Source organism: Leucoraja erinacea, unplaced genomic scaffold (genome assembly GCF_028641065.1).
Source record: "Leucoraja erinacea ecotype New England unplaced genomic scaffold, Leri_hhj_1 Leri_251S, whole genome shotgun sequence".
Taxonomy (NCBI): domain Eukaryota; kingdom Metazoa; phylum Chordata; class Chondrichthyes; order Rajiformes; family Rajidae; genus Leucoraja; species Leucoraja erinaceus.
This window is the reverse complement of record NW_026576152.1, coordinates 21,726-41,201: the sequence shown is the minus strand read 5'-3', so window position 1 is coordinate 41,201 and position 19,476 is coordinate 21,726. Positions and strand designations below refer to the sequence as shown.

The following is a 19,476-nucleotide window of genomic DNA, read 5'->3' as shown; positions in this document are numbered from 1 at the left end:
TTACTTGCATCCACTCCCTATACACTAGGGGCAATTCACAGAGGCCAATTAACCTACAATCCCTTTGGGATGTTGGAGGGAACCCAGGCAGAATGCTCAAACTGCACACAGACAGCACCCGAGGTCAGGATCGAACCCAGGTCTCTGGTGCTATGAGGCAGCAGCTCTACCAGCTTTATTTCAGATGAAAAGGTAAATATTTATATATACACTTTGTTCAGAATTATAGTTGTAAGAATGAGGAGCGTTGAAATGTACTGTGTATATAACAACTTGTTTATACCGTGCAGTTAATTGTACATTTATTTATATAAAACTCTGTGCTTAAACCATGTCCATTTTTTGCATCAAAAGTTTGAATATACACACATATATAAATAAAAACACGGTGTGCGTGTTGTATGTCAACGTGATTTAATTTGCTGTCAAGGTCAGCCTGCACTGATTGTGGATGATCAGCCATGATCACAGTGAATGGTGGTGCTGGCTCGAAGGGCCAAATAGCCTACTCCTGCGTCTATTGTCTATTGAGGCAGGGGGCATAGGTTTCAACATCGAGCTAAAGCATTGCCTCTGTTTCTTTCTCCACAGATGGTGCTGAGTGCTTCAAACACATTCATTTGTTTCAGATTCCCAGCACCGGTAGTATTTTAGAGATACAGATTAGTTTAGGGATACAGCTTGGAAACTGTCCCTTTGGCCCACCAAGTCCACTCTGACCATCTGTTGACACTAATCCTGCTATCCCACTTTCTCATTCACTCTCTACACACTAGGTGCAGTTCACAGAGTGCCAATTAACCCACACGGGCACGTCTTTGGGACGTGGGGGGAAACCGGAGCACCAGGGAGAACGTGCAAGCAGACACAGACAGCACCCGTAGTCTGCATCGGACCGGGGTCTCTGGCATTGTGAGGCTTTCTTGCATGATGGTAATTTGTCATAAACAGCCCAGTCAAGGGTAGTAATGCTCACCAACCACTGATCTTCCCCCCGCCCCATTTCCCTCCAAAGATAGACACAAAAAGCTGGAGTAACTCAGCGGGTCAGGCAGCATTCCTGGAGAAAAGGAATAGGTGACGTTTCAGGTTGAGACCCTTCTTCAGACGCCCTCTCCATCCCCCCCTCTCTTCCTTGTGCCCCTTATTGCCCTCCGCTTCTCAGTAATCCTGTTTAATCTGGAGCATTCACTGATGAAACTCCTGCATGTTGGATCGATTTCAAAACGCGCACACAACAAAATCCTTTTCAACCCTCCAGTGAAGGACGGGGAGAGAAGAGAGGGCGGGAGGGAAGAGGGATTAACTCAACTCCCAAAAGTAATTCGCATGATCGGTTTTGGGGAGAAAGAATATCTTAAAATAAAAGTCACAATTTAAACAAAAATGCTATCGAGCCAGGAATATTGATGCCACAATAGACGAGAGAGAGAGAGAGAGAGAGAGAGAGAGAGAGGGAGAGAGAGAGAGAGATAGATGCCACCTAAAAATAGATAGATAATGTTTTGGAATTAGTACTACAGGGGCCAAGAATGAATGAAACCTGTGTGTGTGAGCTTTTGGGGGTGGGGATATGGTGTCCTTAAGAAGCAGGTGAAAGGCAAGGAAGGCAGTGAAAGAAGGCTGGTAGGGTGTGTGTGTGACTGATGACAGACTACGCTCTTTCTGATATGTCTTAATTGGCAATGCAACAGCTAACAAAACAAAACGTAAGTGTGACGCGCTTGTTAATCACTCTGTCTTGGCGCTATCACTGTGAGTATCATTTCCTTCCTCTCTCTCTCTCCCTCCCTCCCTCCCTCTCCCCCTCCTAAAATAACCACCTCCCTCCCCCTCCCGGGCAAGTTTCGGAAGGCTTTGCTAAGATTTATTCTGATGTGTATTTTCTCGCTCCTCTTCGCAAAGTTGAAAGATGGTAGCTGGGCCCGGTCTCTCTCTCACCCCCCTCCGCCCCCCTCCCTCCCTCCCCCCCCCCCCCCCCCCCCCCCTCCCCTCTCCCCCCCCCCCTCCCTCCCTCCCTGTCTGCCCCGATGTGATATGTCTGCCTCTCTGTGTGCAAAGGCACAGGAGAATGGGATGCTTAAATCTGTTGTTTAATGTCAGGTCGAAGATACTTGTGACAGTCTGCACCAATCGGAGAAAAAAAATGTTTTTTTTTTCAATGGAGGTCAAAGGGTGGGGTGGTATTTGTACAACTCCTTCACTCGTACAAACTCTCCCACGCAAACTCCATTGTGTACTCCCCTACCCACACTCCCCTACCCACACTTCCCCTCAACACACACATACACACACTCACAATGCATTCCCTCACACACACCAACACATACAAACCCTCTTGCACACACAATCTCCCTCCCACAGACTCCGTTACCCACGGGCGTTCAGGCACGTTCCCTCCCTAACACATGCACTCGCCCTCTCACTTCCCTCAATCTCACCATTTCTATCTCCCTCAATGCACAAACATTCTCACACACAGGCTCCTCGGATGCACACCCTCACGCACACTCACACTTTTTCACGTACATACACGCACACACACACACTCCTTCACACATACCTACGCACACACACCCTCACACATACACTCCTTCACACATATATACATACGCGCACACATACCCCCTGACGCATACTCGCGCATCTTCACACATAAATGAACACACACAAATCCTCACACACACTCACACTCCTTCACACATATATACACGTGCACATACACACACACACACACCCTTACACATATACGCAAACTCGTTCACACATAAATACACTTGTACGCACCCACGCACCCTCCCCCTCCTACACACCTCCACTTTGTTCACCTCTCACTCTGCCTCCCCCTCGTACACACACCCCCTCCCCCTTGCACACACTCATCTTTTCCCCTGACCTTAAACCTATGTCCTCTGGTACTTGATTCCCCCACTCTGGGTGAAACACTACATTCACCCTGTCTATCCCTTTCATGATCTTTTCCACCTTCATAAGTCAAGCAGCAGAATTAGGCCATTCAGCCCATCGACACTACTCCACCATTCAATCATGGCTGATCTATCTCTCCCTCTCAACCCCATTCTCCTGCCTTCGCCCCATAACCCTTGACACCCGCACTAATCAAGAATCTGTCAGTTTCCGCTATAAATAATACCAAATGGCGGTCTCCACGGCCGTCTGGCAAGAAATTCCACAAATTCACCACCCTCCTCCTCATCCCATCTCCTACACCTCAATAAATTCACCCATCATCCTCCTGTGCTAATAACGGAATAATGTCCAGCCTGCTCAACTCAGTGCATTCATAAATTGTTTCCACTGTAATACCTTTCCCGTGATAGAGCTCGGAATAGCGTGGCCATTTTGGGACTGTGGTGCAAACCACACGGATCTGACTGAGTGTATCCGGGCCTCGATGCTGGCCTATTGGCCTGGGAGAGGACACACTACCATGAATGGAGAGAGGTTGGAGTTAGGGGAGGAAACACGCCCTTCGGCCCAACCTATCCATGGCATCTACATTGCCTCTTCAAAGAATTTTCAATCAAATTGGTCAGGCACGGTGGCGCAGCAGTAGAGTTGCTGCTTCACAGCGCCAGAGACGCGGGTTCGATCCTGACTACGGGTGTTGTCTGTACGAAGTTTGTACTTTCCGTAACCGTGTGGGTTTTCTCTGGGTGCTCCGGTTTCCTGCCACATCCCAAAGACGTACAGATATGCTTTGGTAAAAAAATTGTAAATTGCCCCTAGTATGTACAATAGTGCTAGTCGCTGGTCGGCGTGGACTCAGTGGGCCGAATGGCCTATTTCCACGCTGTAACTAATGTCTAAAAAGGGAAAGTTTGGGATTGAAACATATCTTGGGTTGTTTAGTTAATTTTGGAGATACAGTGCGGCAACAGGCCCACTGAGTCCACACTGACCAACAAACACCTGTACATTAGCTCTATCCTACACACTAGGGAGAATTTACAGGCGCCAATTGACCTATAAACTGCAAGTCTTTGTGGTGGGGGAGGAAACCGGAGCACCCAGAGAAAACCCACACTGTCACAGGAAGAACGTGCAAACTCTATGCCGACAGCTCCCCTCGTCAGGATCAAACCTGGGTCGCTGGTGCTGTGAGGCAGCAACTCTACTGCTTCCAAATGTCCATCCTCTGCGCTCATTAGGTGTGCTCCTTGATGTCCCATAAACCACAACACCCCCCAACTGAAGTGTTGCATCCAACCATTTCCTGCTCCGGCACCCACACCACCATTGCTTGCTCTGCATGGTGATCGACTCTAAAGAATCACTCGATCCGATCATTACACGCATGGCTGGATAAATAGACAGAGAAAGAGGCCGGTCGGAGATGGGGGGGGGGGGGGGGGAGGGGGGTGGCCTCGCCTGGGGAGGGGAGGGCTATGTGGTGCGGGAGGGGAGATGGTGATGGTGATGGTGATTAGAAAGGAGGGAGTTGGCAAGCAGATAGAATCCGGGGAGAAAATACGACAGGAAGTGCGCTTTACAGAGCTATTGACAAATAATGGAGGGGGCAGGGAAGGAGAGAGTGGGGTGATCTGACACATTGACAGTTTTGGGGGGGGGTTATTGATTGCAGCCGGTCTCACTTTTTGCAGAGGCCGTACACATCTGAGATGATCATCTAAAAGAGCCAGAATAAAGAGGCAAAATATAACTGGATGCAAAGGTATTGATTGCAGGATTAGTGCGTGCCAGAGACAGAGAGGATGTGACTGATGCAGAATGTCACAGGCAAACAGATATTGACAGAGAGATTATGAAGCAGAGCAGCAGATATTGAGAAAGGGGGAGACTGCAACAGAGCATCTGGCTGTCAGGTAACAAAAGACAGGAGAATATAGGTGGGGAGAGATGACCACACAGGGACCGAGACTGGATTTATGTAGACCTTCCTCTACAGGGGGTGAAGGTGCTCCACAGCACTGTCAGACTGGGTCAGTGAGGGAACGGCCAGCTTGTGAAAGGCCTGGATAGAGTGGATGTGGAGAGGATGTTTCCACTAGTGGGAGAGCCTACGTCCAGAGGCCATAGTCTCAGAATTAAAGGATGTACTTATAGAAAGGAGACGAAGGGGAATTTCTTTAGTCAGAGGGTGGTGAATCTATTGAATTCTTTGCCACAGACAGCTGTGGAGGCCACGTCAATGGATATTTTTAAGGTGGAGATTGATAGATTCTTGATTAGTACGGGTGTCGGGGGTTATGGGGAGAAGGCAGGAGAATGGGGTTAGAAGGGAAAGATAGATCAGCCATGATTGAAAGGCGGAGTAGACTGGATGGGCTGAATGGGCTAATTCTGCTCCTATCACTTATGAACTTGTTTTCCCGGAAAGTGATTCCCGTATCCCCACACGCACTGCCCTCGCCCTCCTGGGTGGGAGAAGGAGGAATACATCTGGTAGAAGCACAGAATCTCTTGCCCAGAGTTGGTGAATCGTGGACCAGAGGACATAGGTTTGTGAAGGGGAAAAGATGTTATAGGAATGTGAGGGGTGACTGTTTCACAGAAAGGGTGGTGGGTGTACGGAACAAGCTGCCAGAGGAGGTAGTTGAGGCAAGGACTATCCCAACATTTAAGAAGCAGAAAAGTACATTAATAGGACAGATTTGGAGGGATATGTGCCAAACATGGGCAGGTGGGACTAGTGTAGATGGGACATGTTGGCCGGTGTGGGCAAGTTGAGCTGAAGGGCCTGTTTCCATGCTGTATCACTCTATGACTCGATTAGCACAACCAGAACTATACAATATTCTCTAGGTGCGGTCTCGCCTACGTCTGTATCGCTCGAATATAACGTTGCAACTCCTTTACTCATTGCTCTGACCGATGAAGCCCAGCTTCATCGCATTCCATAACCTTGCTTAGTGATGCTAGTTCTACGATAAATATTGTTGTGCAAAAACCTTTCCTACTCTTCCTCACGACAGCGAATGGGATTGCCCTGAGCCATCCGATCGTGCAGTTAGTGAGGACCTTGGACTGGTCGTCGAGACTGCTGCCCGATCGGCCTGCTGATCACATTGAACAAGGGTGAGTCCCAGCATTTATCCAGCGTTCATTGTAGAACCTACAACCTGAGAGAGGAAGCAAACAAAATGAGTTTAGTTTATGGCCAGAGTGAGTCCCACCGCAAATGTAGGAGCAGCACCTCATATTTTGCTTGGGTAGTTTACACCCCAGCGGTAGGATCATTGACTTCTCCAATTTCAGGTAGTCCTTGCTTTCTCCCTATTTCCCCTCCCCTTCCCAGCTCTCCCACAGCCCACTGCCTCCGCCTCTTCCTTTCTTCTTCCCGCCCCACCAGTCTGAAGAAGGGTTTCGACCCGAAACATCACCTATTCCTTCGCTCCATAGATGCTACCTCACCCGCTGAGTTTCTCCAGCATTTTTGTCTGCCTTCGATTTTTCCAGCATCTGCAGTTCTTTCTTAAACAATGAGTTTAGTTTATTGTCACGTGCCCCGAGGTACAGGGAAAAGCTTTTGTTGCGTGCTAACCAGTCAGCAGAAAGACAATACATGATTACAATCGAGCCGTTTACAGTGCACAGATATTTAAATGAGTGTACGATATTGAGAGAATGAGAATGTAACAGAACGGGCGATGTGATGTAATCCAAGGGTTTCGGGGGGTTATATACAAGATAAGAGACCCCCAGGAGTGGGATACAGGCTGGGATTTAATCCAGGGGTTTGGGGGAATTTGAGATGGTTGATGAGCTTCAACAACCATCAATTTCAGCTGTGGATTCCCCACAATGTCACTGGTCCTCTGACTGAAGAAGGGTCGCCATCTGAAACGTCATCTATCCATTTTCTCCAGAGATCTTGCCTGACCCGCTGACCTACTCCAGCAGTTTGTGTCCATCTTTGGTCTAAATGTACAGTTCTTTTTTTATTCCTAAAAGCTTCATTACTGACCGAGGAAATATGATGAGAGGCCTAACTACTTAGTGCAAAAGGAAACCAAACTGCATAAATTGGGCTGAGGCCAAAAGACCTAAGCACTAATCGAAACTTTACTTTAGACTTTAGAGATGCAATGTAAAAACAAGCCCGAGTCCGTACACTAGCACTATCCTACACACTAGGGACATTTTACAATTTTACCAAAGCCAAAGACTTTAGAGTGTGGAAGGGAACTGGAGCATACGGAGAAAACCCGCGCGGTCACAGGGAGAATGTACAAACTCCATACAGACAGCACCCGTAGTCAGAATCGAACCTGGGTCCCTGGCGCTGTAAGGCAGCAACTCTACCGCTGCACCACCGTGCCGCATGAAATAGGCAGGAGAGGTCGAGCTGCCAAGCAGAAGGAGCTTTACCACTGTGCGAATGAAGGCCAAAGCACTGGTGGGAGACAGGCCAAAGCAGACCACTACCAGAGGAATCAGTCTGATGAAGGACATTGACCCAAAACATCACCCATTCCTTCTCTCCAGAGATGCTGTATGTCCCGCTGAGTTTCTCCAGCACTTTGTGTCTATCTTCAAATTTGTACAATTGAGTTTAGTTTATTGTCACGTGTACCGAGGTACAGTGAAAAGCTTTTGTTGCGTGTTAACTGACAAGGGCAAGTTCACAATTCCAGAAACTGGAAATACGCCAATGTCTAATACTTAACTAGGAAATAAGTCTCAAACCCTGAGCAGTAACTGATTTACTGAGAATTTAAAAAAATACTCAGAAAACCCTAACTCCTAATAAGGAAGCTGACCAAAACGCCTGTCAATTGCAGAATTAGCCGTATTGAAGACAGGCCAAAAGCCTAATCATAATATTAGCCGAAAATCTTACCAACTAAACAAGAAACCAGACCACATTTTTAAATCAAAATCTCTCCTTCCCTCCCAACCTCTGACCAACCCTCTCTCCCTCCCACACTCTCACCCTACCGCCCACCCTCCCACCTCTCCCTGTATCCCATCCACCCACCTACCTTCTCTAGACCCTCTCCCTCCCTCCTAACGATTGTTGCAGCTACAGGCACCCCAGGTTAATGCTGAGTTGTGGTTTGGAGGTGATGGTGCCTGGTGTGGTGCACCAGCTGGCATCCAGCAATCGGCCAGGGTTTGCTGGTGCAGCCCAGGCGAGGGTCTCTGTTCGGCTGTTTTATTGTGCTCTGTTGTAATGCAGGACCTTCCGTGAGCGATCCCCAGGAGTCAGAGCCAACGAGGGACGCGCTGGGGCTGCTGCTTCACCCCACTAGAGGCTTCCACCAGAGACTCAGAAACACCAAGTGAAGCATGTGACCAGGACACACAGGTAATTCATTTTAAAGCTAATTCCAACCAGAAGCATTTCCGCAACACAATATGTAGGACAATGGACTGACGGAGCAAGAGTCGGCACCAAATGGAGTGATGCTCCCTCCACACTGTCCCGTCACATATCCCAGGGACAGGGTGAAGATCCCTCCACACACTGTCCCGTCACATATCCCAGGGACAGAGTGAGACACAGGGTGATGCTCCCTCCACACACCGCCCCGTCACATATCCCAGGGACAGGGTGAGACACAGGGTGAGCTCCCTCTACACCGCCCCATCACATATCCCAGGGACAGAGTGAGACACAGGGTGAAGCTCCCTCCACACACCGCCCCGTCATGCATTCCCAGGCCTGGGGTTATAAACAAGGTAAAGTTTCCTTTATATTCCAGTCAGATCATGGGCTGGCATGGGTTAAATCCCCTGAGGGTGACACTCACGGCACAGAGGAAGAATATACATGAGAATTGGAGATAGATTTGGAGTTGGAGCATGGGGACATTTTGGAGTGGGTTATAGAATATGCAGCTTGGAAACAGGCCCTTCGGCCCAACGTGCCCACACCAGTCAACATGTCCCAATTACACTAGTCCCACCTGCCCGCGTTTGGTCCATATCCCTCCAAATCTGACCTATCCATGTACCTGTTTGTCCCTGCCTCAATGACCTCCTCTGGCAGCTTGTTCCATGCCCCCACCACCCTTTGTGTGAAAAGGTCACCCCTCAGATTCCTATTAAATCTTTCCCCTTCACCTTAAATCTACGTCCTCTGGTCCTCGGTTCACCTACTCTGGGCAAGAGACTGCATCTGTTTGGAAAGGTTGGGAAAGGGTTAAACACTAGTGCCAGTGTGTGAATCAGAGTCACCCCAACAATTAGATGCATGGCTGGATGCCCTGACTGAAAGGGAATCAGCTGGATTCATCATCTTTCATGGCTTATCTCCCCCCTCGGGCCTTATGAAGGGCTGCATTGTCCGCCCAGAGGCCTTCAGGAGAAGGGCTGTCTTTGTGCCTGTGTGTCCCTAGCCAAGCCTGGTATAAATGACACACTGTCTGTGAAGCTGAAATAAACTCCATGACAAGGTAACTCGGGGTGGTGTAGTGTAGGGAGGGTACGTGTCCGGGATTTTTATTTCCTCACAGCCCCCCCACCCCCCAATCCGTCTCCACCCGGAAGGAATCAAGATGGTCGCTTCCGTTCTGCGACTTAATTAGGTCAGTCCCATCACCGAGACGGCTCTTAAAGTAGGTGCCTCTGTATCGAGAACCTCTTGGGAGAAGCGGGTAGATAGAGAGTGGGTGAACTCTGCCCATCAGGGATCCCAGTTACTAAGGAGGGTGCCCTTCAGTCAGCGATGCCTGTTCAAAAGGAAGCCAATCCCAGAGGAGACAACTCCTGTCTGGAACCCTATTGAAGAGGGAGTCTCTCTCTCTCTCTCTCTCTCTCTCTCTGTCACAAACCCCTGTGAAAGAGATGGTCATTCTCCCTCCATCGCGGACCCCTGTCTCTCCTTGTCAAAACCTCCCGTTAAAGACAGTCTTTCTCAGTCAGCGACCTATGTAAAAACTTGCTCTGTGAAGAAGTACTCTTCTTTAAAAGTTGCTTTTTGAATAAATTATCTCTTCTATCGAGGCCTGCATACTATTGGGTTTGTACAGGGACAGTATCTCCATTGGGACCTTCCTGATGAGGAAGACCTTGTTTACAGCAGCAGTCACTCCATTTAGAAAGGGTCTCTCTTCACAAAAAATGTTTAACAAGATAGTTTCTGCAACAGGGTCTCTTCTTAAATAGATATTAAATGAGCTAGATCTTCACATGTTGAGGCTATTCCAAGGAGAGGGTATTTGTGGTTTTGTGCTGGAGGCTTGGCTGTGGATACAATGAATGGGGGGGCGCAGCTTTCATCAGTTCGCAAGTGATAGGAGCAGAATTAAGCCATTCGGCCCATCAAGTCCACTCCGCCATTCAATCATGGCTGATCGTCCTTTCCCTCACAACCCCATTCTCCTGCCTTCTCCCCATAACCCCTAACATCCTCACTAATCAGGAATCTTTCAATCTCCGCCTTTAAAATATCCATTGACGATGTCCACAGCCGTCTGTGGCAATGAATTCCGCAGGTTCACCACCCTCTGACTAGAGAAATTGCTCCTTGTCTCCTTTGTAAAGATACGCCCTTTTATTCTGAGGACGTGCCCTCTGGTCCCACTAGTGGAAACATCCTCTCCACATCCACTCTACCCAGGCCTTTCATTATTCGGTAAGTTTCAATGAGGTCCCCCTTAATCCATGTAAACTTTGAAGGGTCCAGCGGTGTACTCTTACTCCTGTATACTGGGGAAAAATGTTTATTAAGAGAAGGCCTCTCCACTGTTAACCTCAGGTAAAGAGCAAGTCTGTACATTGGAAGTCTCGGAACCTCACAGTTCTACTTTTAAGCAAACGGCTACAAGCTTAGAAGTATTCCGTGCTGCCCAGACCGCAGCTCATTCATTCACACTGGGAGTGTGTGGAGGGAGAGTCTGATCCTGTCCCTGGGAGTGTGTGTGGTGGGACAGTGCGGAGGGAGCTTTAACTTTTCACTAATTCCACATCCCTTCCTTTCAGGACATGGAAGTTTCTTCCGGCGCCGTCCCCTCACTCAGCCCTGGGTCTCTCGGATGCCGGGAAGTGTCTGGGCAGGAGCTCAGCGCCGGGGAAACTCCTGAGGGAGATGTCCTGAGCTCGGCGGTCGTCTCTGAGCTGGCGTACCGCGACCTGGACCTGCAGCGCTTCTTCAACCGTGCCGGGGGGAGCCCCCGGCCAGACGGGGTCAGTGGAGGGGCGGTGCAGGCCCCCAGGTACCCCTGCCTCATCTGCGGCAAGCGCTTCCGTTTCAACAGCATCCTCTCCCTTCACCTCCGCGTCCACACGGGCAGCACCAAGACTCACCTCCGCACCCACACGGCAGTCGGGGGAGGGGAGGGGCACGTACCCCCAGGGGGAGGGGAGGGGCATGGGTCGGTATTGGGAGGGGAGGGGGATGGACCCTGCAGGGGAGGGGACCTGCAGACCTGCAGGGGGGGAGACACACTGGCCCCCGGGGGGGAGGGGAGAGGCATGGGTCAGTAGTGGGAGGGGAGTGGGACGGATCCCCAGGGGGAGGGGAGACACACGGACCCCCAGGGGGAGGGGAGACACACGGGCCCCTAGGGGGAGGGGAGAGTTATGGGTCAGTAGTGGGAAGGGAGTGGGACGGATCCCCAGGGGGAGGGCAGCGTTATAGGCAAGTCAGGGAAGAGGAGGGTCACAGGGCCCCAGGGGGAAGGGAAGGTTGTGGGCTGGTAGGGGAACCAGAGAGGCAAGGGCCCCCGGAGGGAGGTGAAGGGTATGGGACCCCCAGGAGATTGGAGCCCCCTGGAAGAGAGGGGAGCATCGGGCCCCCCAGAGAAAGGGGGAATCACAGACGGGCTGGGGGAGAGGAGGGTTACCGGGTAGCTGGGGAAGGGGAGAGTCATAAGCCCCCTGGGGGTGGGGTGAGCCAGCAGCCCTGCAGGGGAGGGGAGAGCCAGGGGCCACCGGCCGGGAAGAGCCGGCTGCTCCTGGAGCTGGAGGAGATGGCGGTGCAGCGGGGGTTGCCGTGCCGTCCCGCCCGGGGGCAGATGGAGGGTCCGGAGCGATCCAGCCCCCCCACCTTCCGCTGCTCCTCCTGTAAGGGGCGTTTCCGCAAGGCAGCCGAGCTGGAACGCCACTCTGCAATCCTGCACCGGCCCTATAAGTGTGGCCTGTGCCCCTTTGCCAGCGCCCTGCAGCACAGCCTGGCCGAGCACACTCAGAAGGCCCACCGCCCCCTGCCCCAGGTCGATGCCCCACGGCCTGCCCCCTCCACCTACGTCTGCCCCGTGTGTGGGCAGGCCTTCACCCGTTCCTGGTTCCTCAAGGGCCACATGCGGAAGCACAAGAACTCCTTCGAGCATGGTTGTGGGATGTGCGGGCGCCGCTTCAAGGAGGCCTGGTTCCTCAAGAACCATATGAAGGTGCACCTGGGAAAGCCGGCAGCGGCAGCGGCAGCAAGCAAGTTCCATGACAGGCCCCGGGCCCTCGACCCCAGCCATGCCAACGGCCCCGGGCCCCAGGCCTACCCAGGCGGAGGCTGCCTGGCCCGGCTGCGAGCCGCAGCTGCCAGGGCAGGAGAGGCCACGGTGGGCAGGCCCGGCCCCTGGGAGCTGGTGTCGGTGGGCCTGGGCGCCGAGATGTCACGGGCGAGGCCGGGCCGGAGCGGCAGGCAACAGTGCGGGCCGGCTGCAGCAGATGGAGCCGGCGAGAGGAACGCCCAGTGCCTCGAGTGTGGCCGGGCCTTCAGAACCTACCAGCAAGTAGCTGTCCACTCCAGGATCCACCGCAAGAAGGGGCCGGTGGACGGCAGCAGCGGCGGAGAGCGCAGGAGGGACTCCCTGGCCACTCACGGGCCCCACGCTCACATCACCTCATCCCTGGGGCTGCCTGGAGGTGGGCAAGGAGAGGCCATTAGTCTCCCATCTACACCCCAAGGTAAGGCAGATGGGTGACAGGATCCTACTGACTTACGTGGAGATATTAGGGGGGGCGGGGGATAAAGAGAGAGGGGGGGAGGCAGTGCAGATGGAAAGGGACAGAGTCAAAACAGGGATAGAGCGGATGGAAAGGTCAGAGAAGAACGAAGAGAAGAGAGAGGGAGGACAGAAAAACAGAAAAACAGAAAGGACAGATTGAGTGAGAGCAAACAGAGGGACAGATAAAAGAAAGACAGGGAGGGAGAAAAGACGTGACAGGGTGGGAGGGAGAAACAGACAGGTAGAATTGACAGGGAGCGAGAGCAGTCACAGGGACAGAAAAGACAGAGTTGGAGTGAGAACAGAGAGAGGGACAGAAAAATGAGAGAGAGAAGGAATAAGAAACAAAGGCAGGGTGGCACGGTGCCGCAGCAGTATTGCTGCCTCATGGCGCCAGAGACCCAGATTCGATCCTGACTACATGTGCTGTTTGTACAGAGTTTACACGTTCTCTCCATGACCACATGGGCTTTCTCCGGGTGCTCCGGTTTCTTCCCACACTCCAAAGACATGTGGGTTTGTAGGTTAATTGGCTTCGGTAAATTGTCCCTAATGTTTCGGATAGTGCTAGTGTACCGGGAGATCGCTGGTCGGCGCGGACTTGGTGGGCTGAAGGGCCTGTTTCCCCGCTGTATCTCTAAAGTCTAAGTAAACTAAGCAGACCGAGAAGGACTATTTATGTGTGTGTTTTCCCCGATATCTGTCCTACCTTCCCATTTATCTCTCTGACTGTGCCTCTGTCTCTCTCTGAAGAGACAATCTCGACCTAAAACGTCAACCATTCCTTCTCTCCAGAGATGTGTCTGTCCTGCTAAACTTACTCCAGCATTTTATGTCTATCTTTGGTGTAAACCAGCATTTGCTGTTTGTTCCTACACATCACTCCATATGTCTCTTTCCATCTCTCCATTTCCCTCTCTCCTGCATCTCTCTCCATGTCTCTCTCTCTCTCTCCCCCCCCCCCCCCCCATCTGCCTCTGATTGTCTGCCAGTCTCTCTCCTGCTTTTCACTCTGTTTCTCTCTCCTCTCTGTCCATTTCTCTTTTATCTCCATCTCCGTTTGCTTTCTTTCTCTCTCCTTTCTATCTGCCTCTCTCTCTCTCTCTCTCTCTGTTTACGTTTCTCTTTTATCTTTAGTTTTTCTTTCTCTCCATGTGCCCCTCTTTCTCAGCCCCACTCTTTCTCAGCCCATTTCTTTTATCCTCTGCTTTGTTTCTCTCTCATTTTCTCCATCTCTCTCTGTCCCTCTCTCTCCCGCTCTCTCCACCTTGCTTTCTTTCCTTGCTCTCTCTCACGCTCTCTGCCACACTCATGCCTGCCGTTTTGTCTCCCCTCCCCAGGGGACGCCGAGCTGCACCTGGATGACGATCGTTCCCGTGGACTGGCCACCAGAGAGTGCCCCTACTGCGGCAAGACCTTCCGCTCCTCCCACCACCTGAAGGTCCACCTACGGGTGCACACAGGTAGGTTGAGGGGCAGGGGTTGCCCTTCCCCCCCCCCCCCCCCCCCCCCCCTTCCAGGGCTGCCTGTTGCCCAGCGGGTGGGCATCATGACCAACAGGGCTGGGGGAGGGCAGAACCACTCTGGGGCAAGGGTGGGTGGGGGGCTGGGTGATCTAGAATCCCTCCAGACTGCCCACTGTCGCCCTCAAAGACTCCTGCCCATGGCACAGGCAGGGGGAAGGAGAGAGGGCAGAAGGCCAGCATGAGAAAGAAGGTGAAATGGAGGGAGAGAGACAGACGGGGTGAGGGATAATAGACAATAGGTGTAGGAGTAGGCCATTCGGCCCTTCAAGCCAGCACCGCCAATCAATGTGATCATGGCTGATCATCCCCAATCAGTACCCTGTTCCTGCCTTCTCCCCATATCCCCTGACTCCACTATTTTTAAGAGCCCTATCTAGCTCTCTCTTGAAAGCATCCAGAGAACCTGCCCTCTGAGAATTCCACCGCCCTCTGAGGCAGAGAATTCCACAGACTCACAACTCTCTGTGAGAAAAAGTGTTTCCTCGTCTCCGTTCTAAATGGCTTGCTCCTTATTCTTAAACTGTGGCCCCTGGTTCTGGACTCCCCCAACATCGGGAACATGTTTCCTGCCTCTAGTGTGTCCAAGCCCTTAACAATCTCTTTGCTCCTATATTCGATTTCTCTTGTTATAAAGGCCAACATGCCATTCGCTTTCTTCACTGCCTGCTGTACCTGCATGCTTACTTTCATAGACTGATGTACAAGGACCCCCAGATCCTGTTGTACTTCCCCTTTTCCCAACTTGACGCCATTTAGATAATGGGGGAGCGGGAGGGGCGGCACAGTGGTGCAGTGCTAGAGTTGCTGCCGCACAGCGCCACAGACCCAGGTTCAATGCTGACTACGGGTGCTGTCTGTACCGAGTTTGTACGCTCTCCCTGTGACCACGTGGGTTTTCCCTGTGTGCTCTGGTTTCATCCCAAAGACGTACAGCTTTGCAGGCTAATTTGCTTCAGTAAACTTATAAATTGTCCCTACTGTGTAGGATAGTTCTAATGTACATGGTGATCGCTGGTCGGCGTGGACTCGGTGGGCCGAAGGGCCTGTTTCCAGGCTGTATCTCTAGTCTAAGGGAGGGACAATGGATTAGAGAGAGGGGGAGGAGTGGGGGGAGCGGGTGGAAGAGAGGGGGGGGGGGGAGGGCATTAGAGAGGTGAGAGAAAGTGGGTGAGACACGGGAAGAGGGGGTGTAAAGGTGGAGGGAGTGGAGGGAAAAGGAAGTGAGTAGGTTGAGGAGAGGAAAGGGAGGGGAGAGGGTGTAGGGGAGAAGGGTGTGTGGAGGACAGGATGGTGGGGATCGAGGAGAGGGAGAGAGACGGGTTGGGGAGTGGGGGGAGGAAGCTTTGGGGGGGGTTGGGAGATGAGGGGAGGATGGGCAGAGAGGTGGTAGAGAGGAAGAACCATGGAGCATTGGGAGAGTGGAGGGTGGGTGGAGAGGCCAGACAAAGACCCTGCCCAAAGAGAGGGTGCCCGTTCCCTATGTGCATGTCCACTGGGTCTGGGGAGAAGGGGTGTGGGGGCCATCTGGCGGAATGCCGGCCTTCTGTCGGGAAAATCCTATCCAGACATCACAAAGATTCACGTTTTTCATCTGTGTCTCCCCCATCCCTTCCCCAATCCCTCATATCCTTCACTCTCATGGCACACTCCACCTCTCTCCTCTCACCCCTGGCATTTCTCCCATCCCTCTCTCACCACCTCCTTTACATTCTCTCCCTCCATCGCTCCTCACTCTCCTCTTCCTCGCCTTTGTCACTTCCAACTCTCTCCTCCTCTTGCACCTCTGCCCCCCTTGCTCCAATCTTCCCTCTTCTGCCTACTCCCGATCTCCCTCCCTTCCCCTCTCCACATTTTACATTATTTTGCATCCTCTCACTACCCTCTGACGTACCCCTCACCCCCAATTCTATCACTGTCTCCATCCACCACCTTCTCTTCCCCTTCATCCTATTTTTCTCTTGTCTCCCTATTACCACCCTACTGTCTGTCATTCCCTTCTCCCTTCTTCCCCCTCTCACTCCCCTCTTGCCATGCGCCTCCCTCACCCTCTGCCACATGTCCCCCTAACTCCCTCTATCCCCATCTCCGTCCCTCCCTCTGCCCCCTCCCTCCCTCTGTCCTCCATCCCCCCTCCCTTCCTCTATCTCATCCCCTTTCCCTCCCTCTATCCCCTTCTCCCTCCCTCTTCCTCCCTCTATCCACATCCCCGTCCTCCTCCCTCTGTACCCCACCCACTCTCCATCACCCCCACTCCTTCTTTCTACCCAATTCCTCTCTCCCTCCCCCTCCCTCTATCCCCATCCTGCCCTCCCTCTGCCCACACCCCCCTCTCTCTTTCTCTCTCTGCCCCCATTCTCCCTCTTCCACCTCTGCCCCCACCCCCTCCCTCCCCCCCCCCACAGGCGAGCGTCCCTACAAGTGTCCTCACTGTGCCTACGCCGGCACACAGTCGGGTTCCCTCAAGTACCACCTGGAGCGGCACCACCGAGAGCAGCGGAACGGGACATGCGGGGGGTCTGCGGGGGAGAGCCCGCCCGCCCAGGGGGCTTCGGGCCCCAGCAGAGGGGACGAGCCCGGACCTAGGCCGCCGGTCCCCACTGCCCCTCCCATCAGCCTGCAGGCCTGGCTGGCCTCCTTCCTGCCCGAGGGCCCGGGGCCGCACGCATGGCTGGGCCTGGCCGAGCTGGAACCCCTTGACCTGTCACTCAGGCCATCCCAGGGCCATGCGCACAGACAAGAGCTCGGCGACTGCCTGGCCTACAGCTTCCAGACCCCCACGCCACTAGCACCGGGCCCCAGGGCAAAGGCCCGCAGGCGGAGAGCACAGACCTGGCACCGGGGGCTTAGGCCTGGCAGCTGGGGGCAGCTGGACGGGGCCCTGGCTCTGGGTGGGGCCTGGGTGGCAGGGCTGGTGAGCGAGGCAGCAGGAGAGGGCAGGGTGACAGTGAGTGGGGCATTGAATGTAGTTGGTGATGAAATGGAGGAGGGCAGAGCAACTGAGGGGGGCAGAACAACAGTGGAGGGTAGAACAACAGTGGCGGGCAGGGCAACTGAGGTGGGCAGGGCAACAGTGGGGGCCAGTGCAACTGAGGTGGGCAGGGGGTGGGCAGGGCAGGGCAACAGTGGGGGCCAGTGCAACAGTGGGGGCCAGTGCAACTGAGGTGGGCAGGGCAACTGAGGTGGGCAGGGCAACAGTGGGGGCCAGTGCAACAGTGGGGGCCAGTGCAACAGTGGGGGCCAGTGCAACTGAGGTGGGCAGGGCAACTGAGGTGGGCAGGGCAACTGAGGTGGGCAGGGCAACTGAGGTGGGCAGGGCAACTGAGGTGGGCAGTGCAACTGAGGTGGGCAGGGCAACTGAGATGGGCAGGGCAACTGAGGTGGGCAGGGAGGAGAATGAGGGAGGAGAAATGATTGTGGGCAGGGCAATAGATGAGGGCAGGGCCTGGGCAGCAGAAGGGGTGGATGGGGTAATGGAGGTGGACGGAGTGACAGTGGAGGCTGGGGCAATGGAGGGGGGTGGGGCAATGGAGGTAGGTGATGTTACCACGGTGATGGGCGGGGCATCAGTGAGAGTGGGTGTGGCTATGGATGCGGTGGGCGGGGTCACTGGGCTAGGTCGTTCAGCCTGTGGGCGGGGCCTTGGAGCTGGTGGCAGCAGTGGTGGTGATGCAGGAGATGGAGGGAGTGACTCTGAGGCAGGAACTTAGCAGGGTAGGGGATAGATGGAGCTGCGACTTCAGGGAAGGGAAGGGAAGGGACTCTGGGAGAGGAGGGCAGGCTTGGGAGGCTCCGAGAGACAACTCTACTCCTACTCCTACCCCCTGCATCCCCCCTCTTTACCCCTCCTCCCTCACACCCTTAAAACCCACCAACCCTTCTAACCCCCACCTCTCCCCTCCTATCTCTTCCCTTCCCCACTTCCCTTCACTCCCACAGCCTCCCTCCTTTACCCCTCCTCTCCCTCCTGCACCCTCCCCTACCTCTTACACCCCACCTGTCCCTTCCACACCACACTCCTTCCTCTTACACCCCACTCCTCCTTCACCCCTTCTCTTTCACACCCCACTTCTCCTTCCTAACCCCAACCCCATCTCCTTTCCCCTACTCCCTATCCCCACATTTCACGTTTCTTAGCCCCCTCTCATTTGCTCCCTCCTTCCCAGGGGTTTACCATTAGAGGGGAAATGGTAGAAGGAAGAAAGGTGATCGTAGCGGGATACAAGGGAAGATTATTAGGAATAATGCAGCTGAAACAGCGATGGTAAAAATGTGAGAGAGAGGGACGGTGAGAGAGAGGGTGGGGATAGTACGGGATGACAGAGCAGTGGCAGTGGGTGGCATGTGAGAAATGGGAGGAATAATTTAAGAAAATGATGGAGAGAAAGGTAAGAGGGGAGGAAAAGGAGGAAGAAGAGCTGTGGAAGAGGATTAAAACAAGGTTAGAGAGAGGGTAGAATAGCTACAGAGATAGTATGAAAACGAGAGAGGAGGTGGAGAGATTGTAGAGAGAAGGAGTGGGCGAGAGAATGAGTAAAGGAATGATGGAGGAAGAGAGGAGCGGATAATGGGAATTGGATAAAGAAGATTAAATTTATTGTGAACGATTCGGAGAATGTGAGAGGCCTCGCTGATGGGGGTGGAGGAGAGTGGGAGAGGGTTGCATCAGGCAGTGTGAAAAATGGAGGGGAAAGAGGTTGACAGAGAGAGAGAGGTACACACACACACACACATGAATTCATGCCTGCACACACTCACACAGTACATCATACAGACCTCACCACACTTACACACATTCACAACCATTTCCCAATACCACCACCAATGGGTAGAGCCAGAGCTGCTGCCTCCAAGTGCCGGAGACCTTGGGTGTTGTCTGTGGACTTTGCACAGTCTCCCTGTGACCATGTGGTTTTTCTCCGGATGATCCGATTTCCTCCCACATCCCAGAGATGCTGGTTTGTAGCTTAATTGGCCTCTAAATTGCACTGAGTGTGTAGGGAGCGCATTGCAAGAGAGGGATAATATATAGAACTGGTCTGCATGGACTCAGTGGGCCAAAGGGCCTGTTTCCATGC

At 53.2% G+C, this 19,476-nt stretch overlaps 1 protein-coding gene across 1 annotated transcript; it reads left to right on the top strand.

Moving 5' to 3' along the window:
* The first annotated feature begins 1,607 nt into the window (after positions 1-1,607).
* Positions 1,608-17,561, top strand: LOC129716510 (zinc finger protein 219-like). The gene is made up of 7 exons (XM_055666368.1): positions 1,608-1,709; positions 5,958-6,060; positions 8,165-8,293; positions 10,912-11,307; positions 11,481-12,834; positions 14,216-14,338; positions 16,804-17,561. The coding sequence occupies exons 4-7, from the start codon at positions 10,915-10,917 to the stop codon at positions 17,559-17,561; spliced, it is 2,628 nt and encodes an 875-aa protein (XP_055522343.1). The 5' UTR covers positions 1,608-1,709; positions 5,958-6,060; positions 8,165-8,293; positions 10,912-10,914.
* The last annotated feature ends 1,915 nt before the right edge of the window (positions 17,562-19,476 follow it).

What these genes read in the sequence shown, in the direction of transcription:
- LOC129716510 (XM_055666368.1), top strand. Translation starts at nt 10,915, where the DNA reads ATGGAAGTTTCTTCCGGCGCCGTCCCCTCACTCAGCCCTGGGTCTCTC. An exon ending in GAGGGGAGGGGCATGGGTCG is followed by an intron (nt 11,308 to 11,480) that starts GTATTGGGAGGG and finishes GGGGGAGGGGAG; the next exon opens with ACACACGGGCCCCTAGGGGG. An exon ending in CCACCTACGGGTGCACACAG is followed by an intron (nt 14,339 to 16,803) that starts GTAGGTTGAGGG and finishes CCCCCCCCACAG; the next exon opens with GCGAGCGTCCCTACAAGTGT.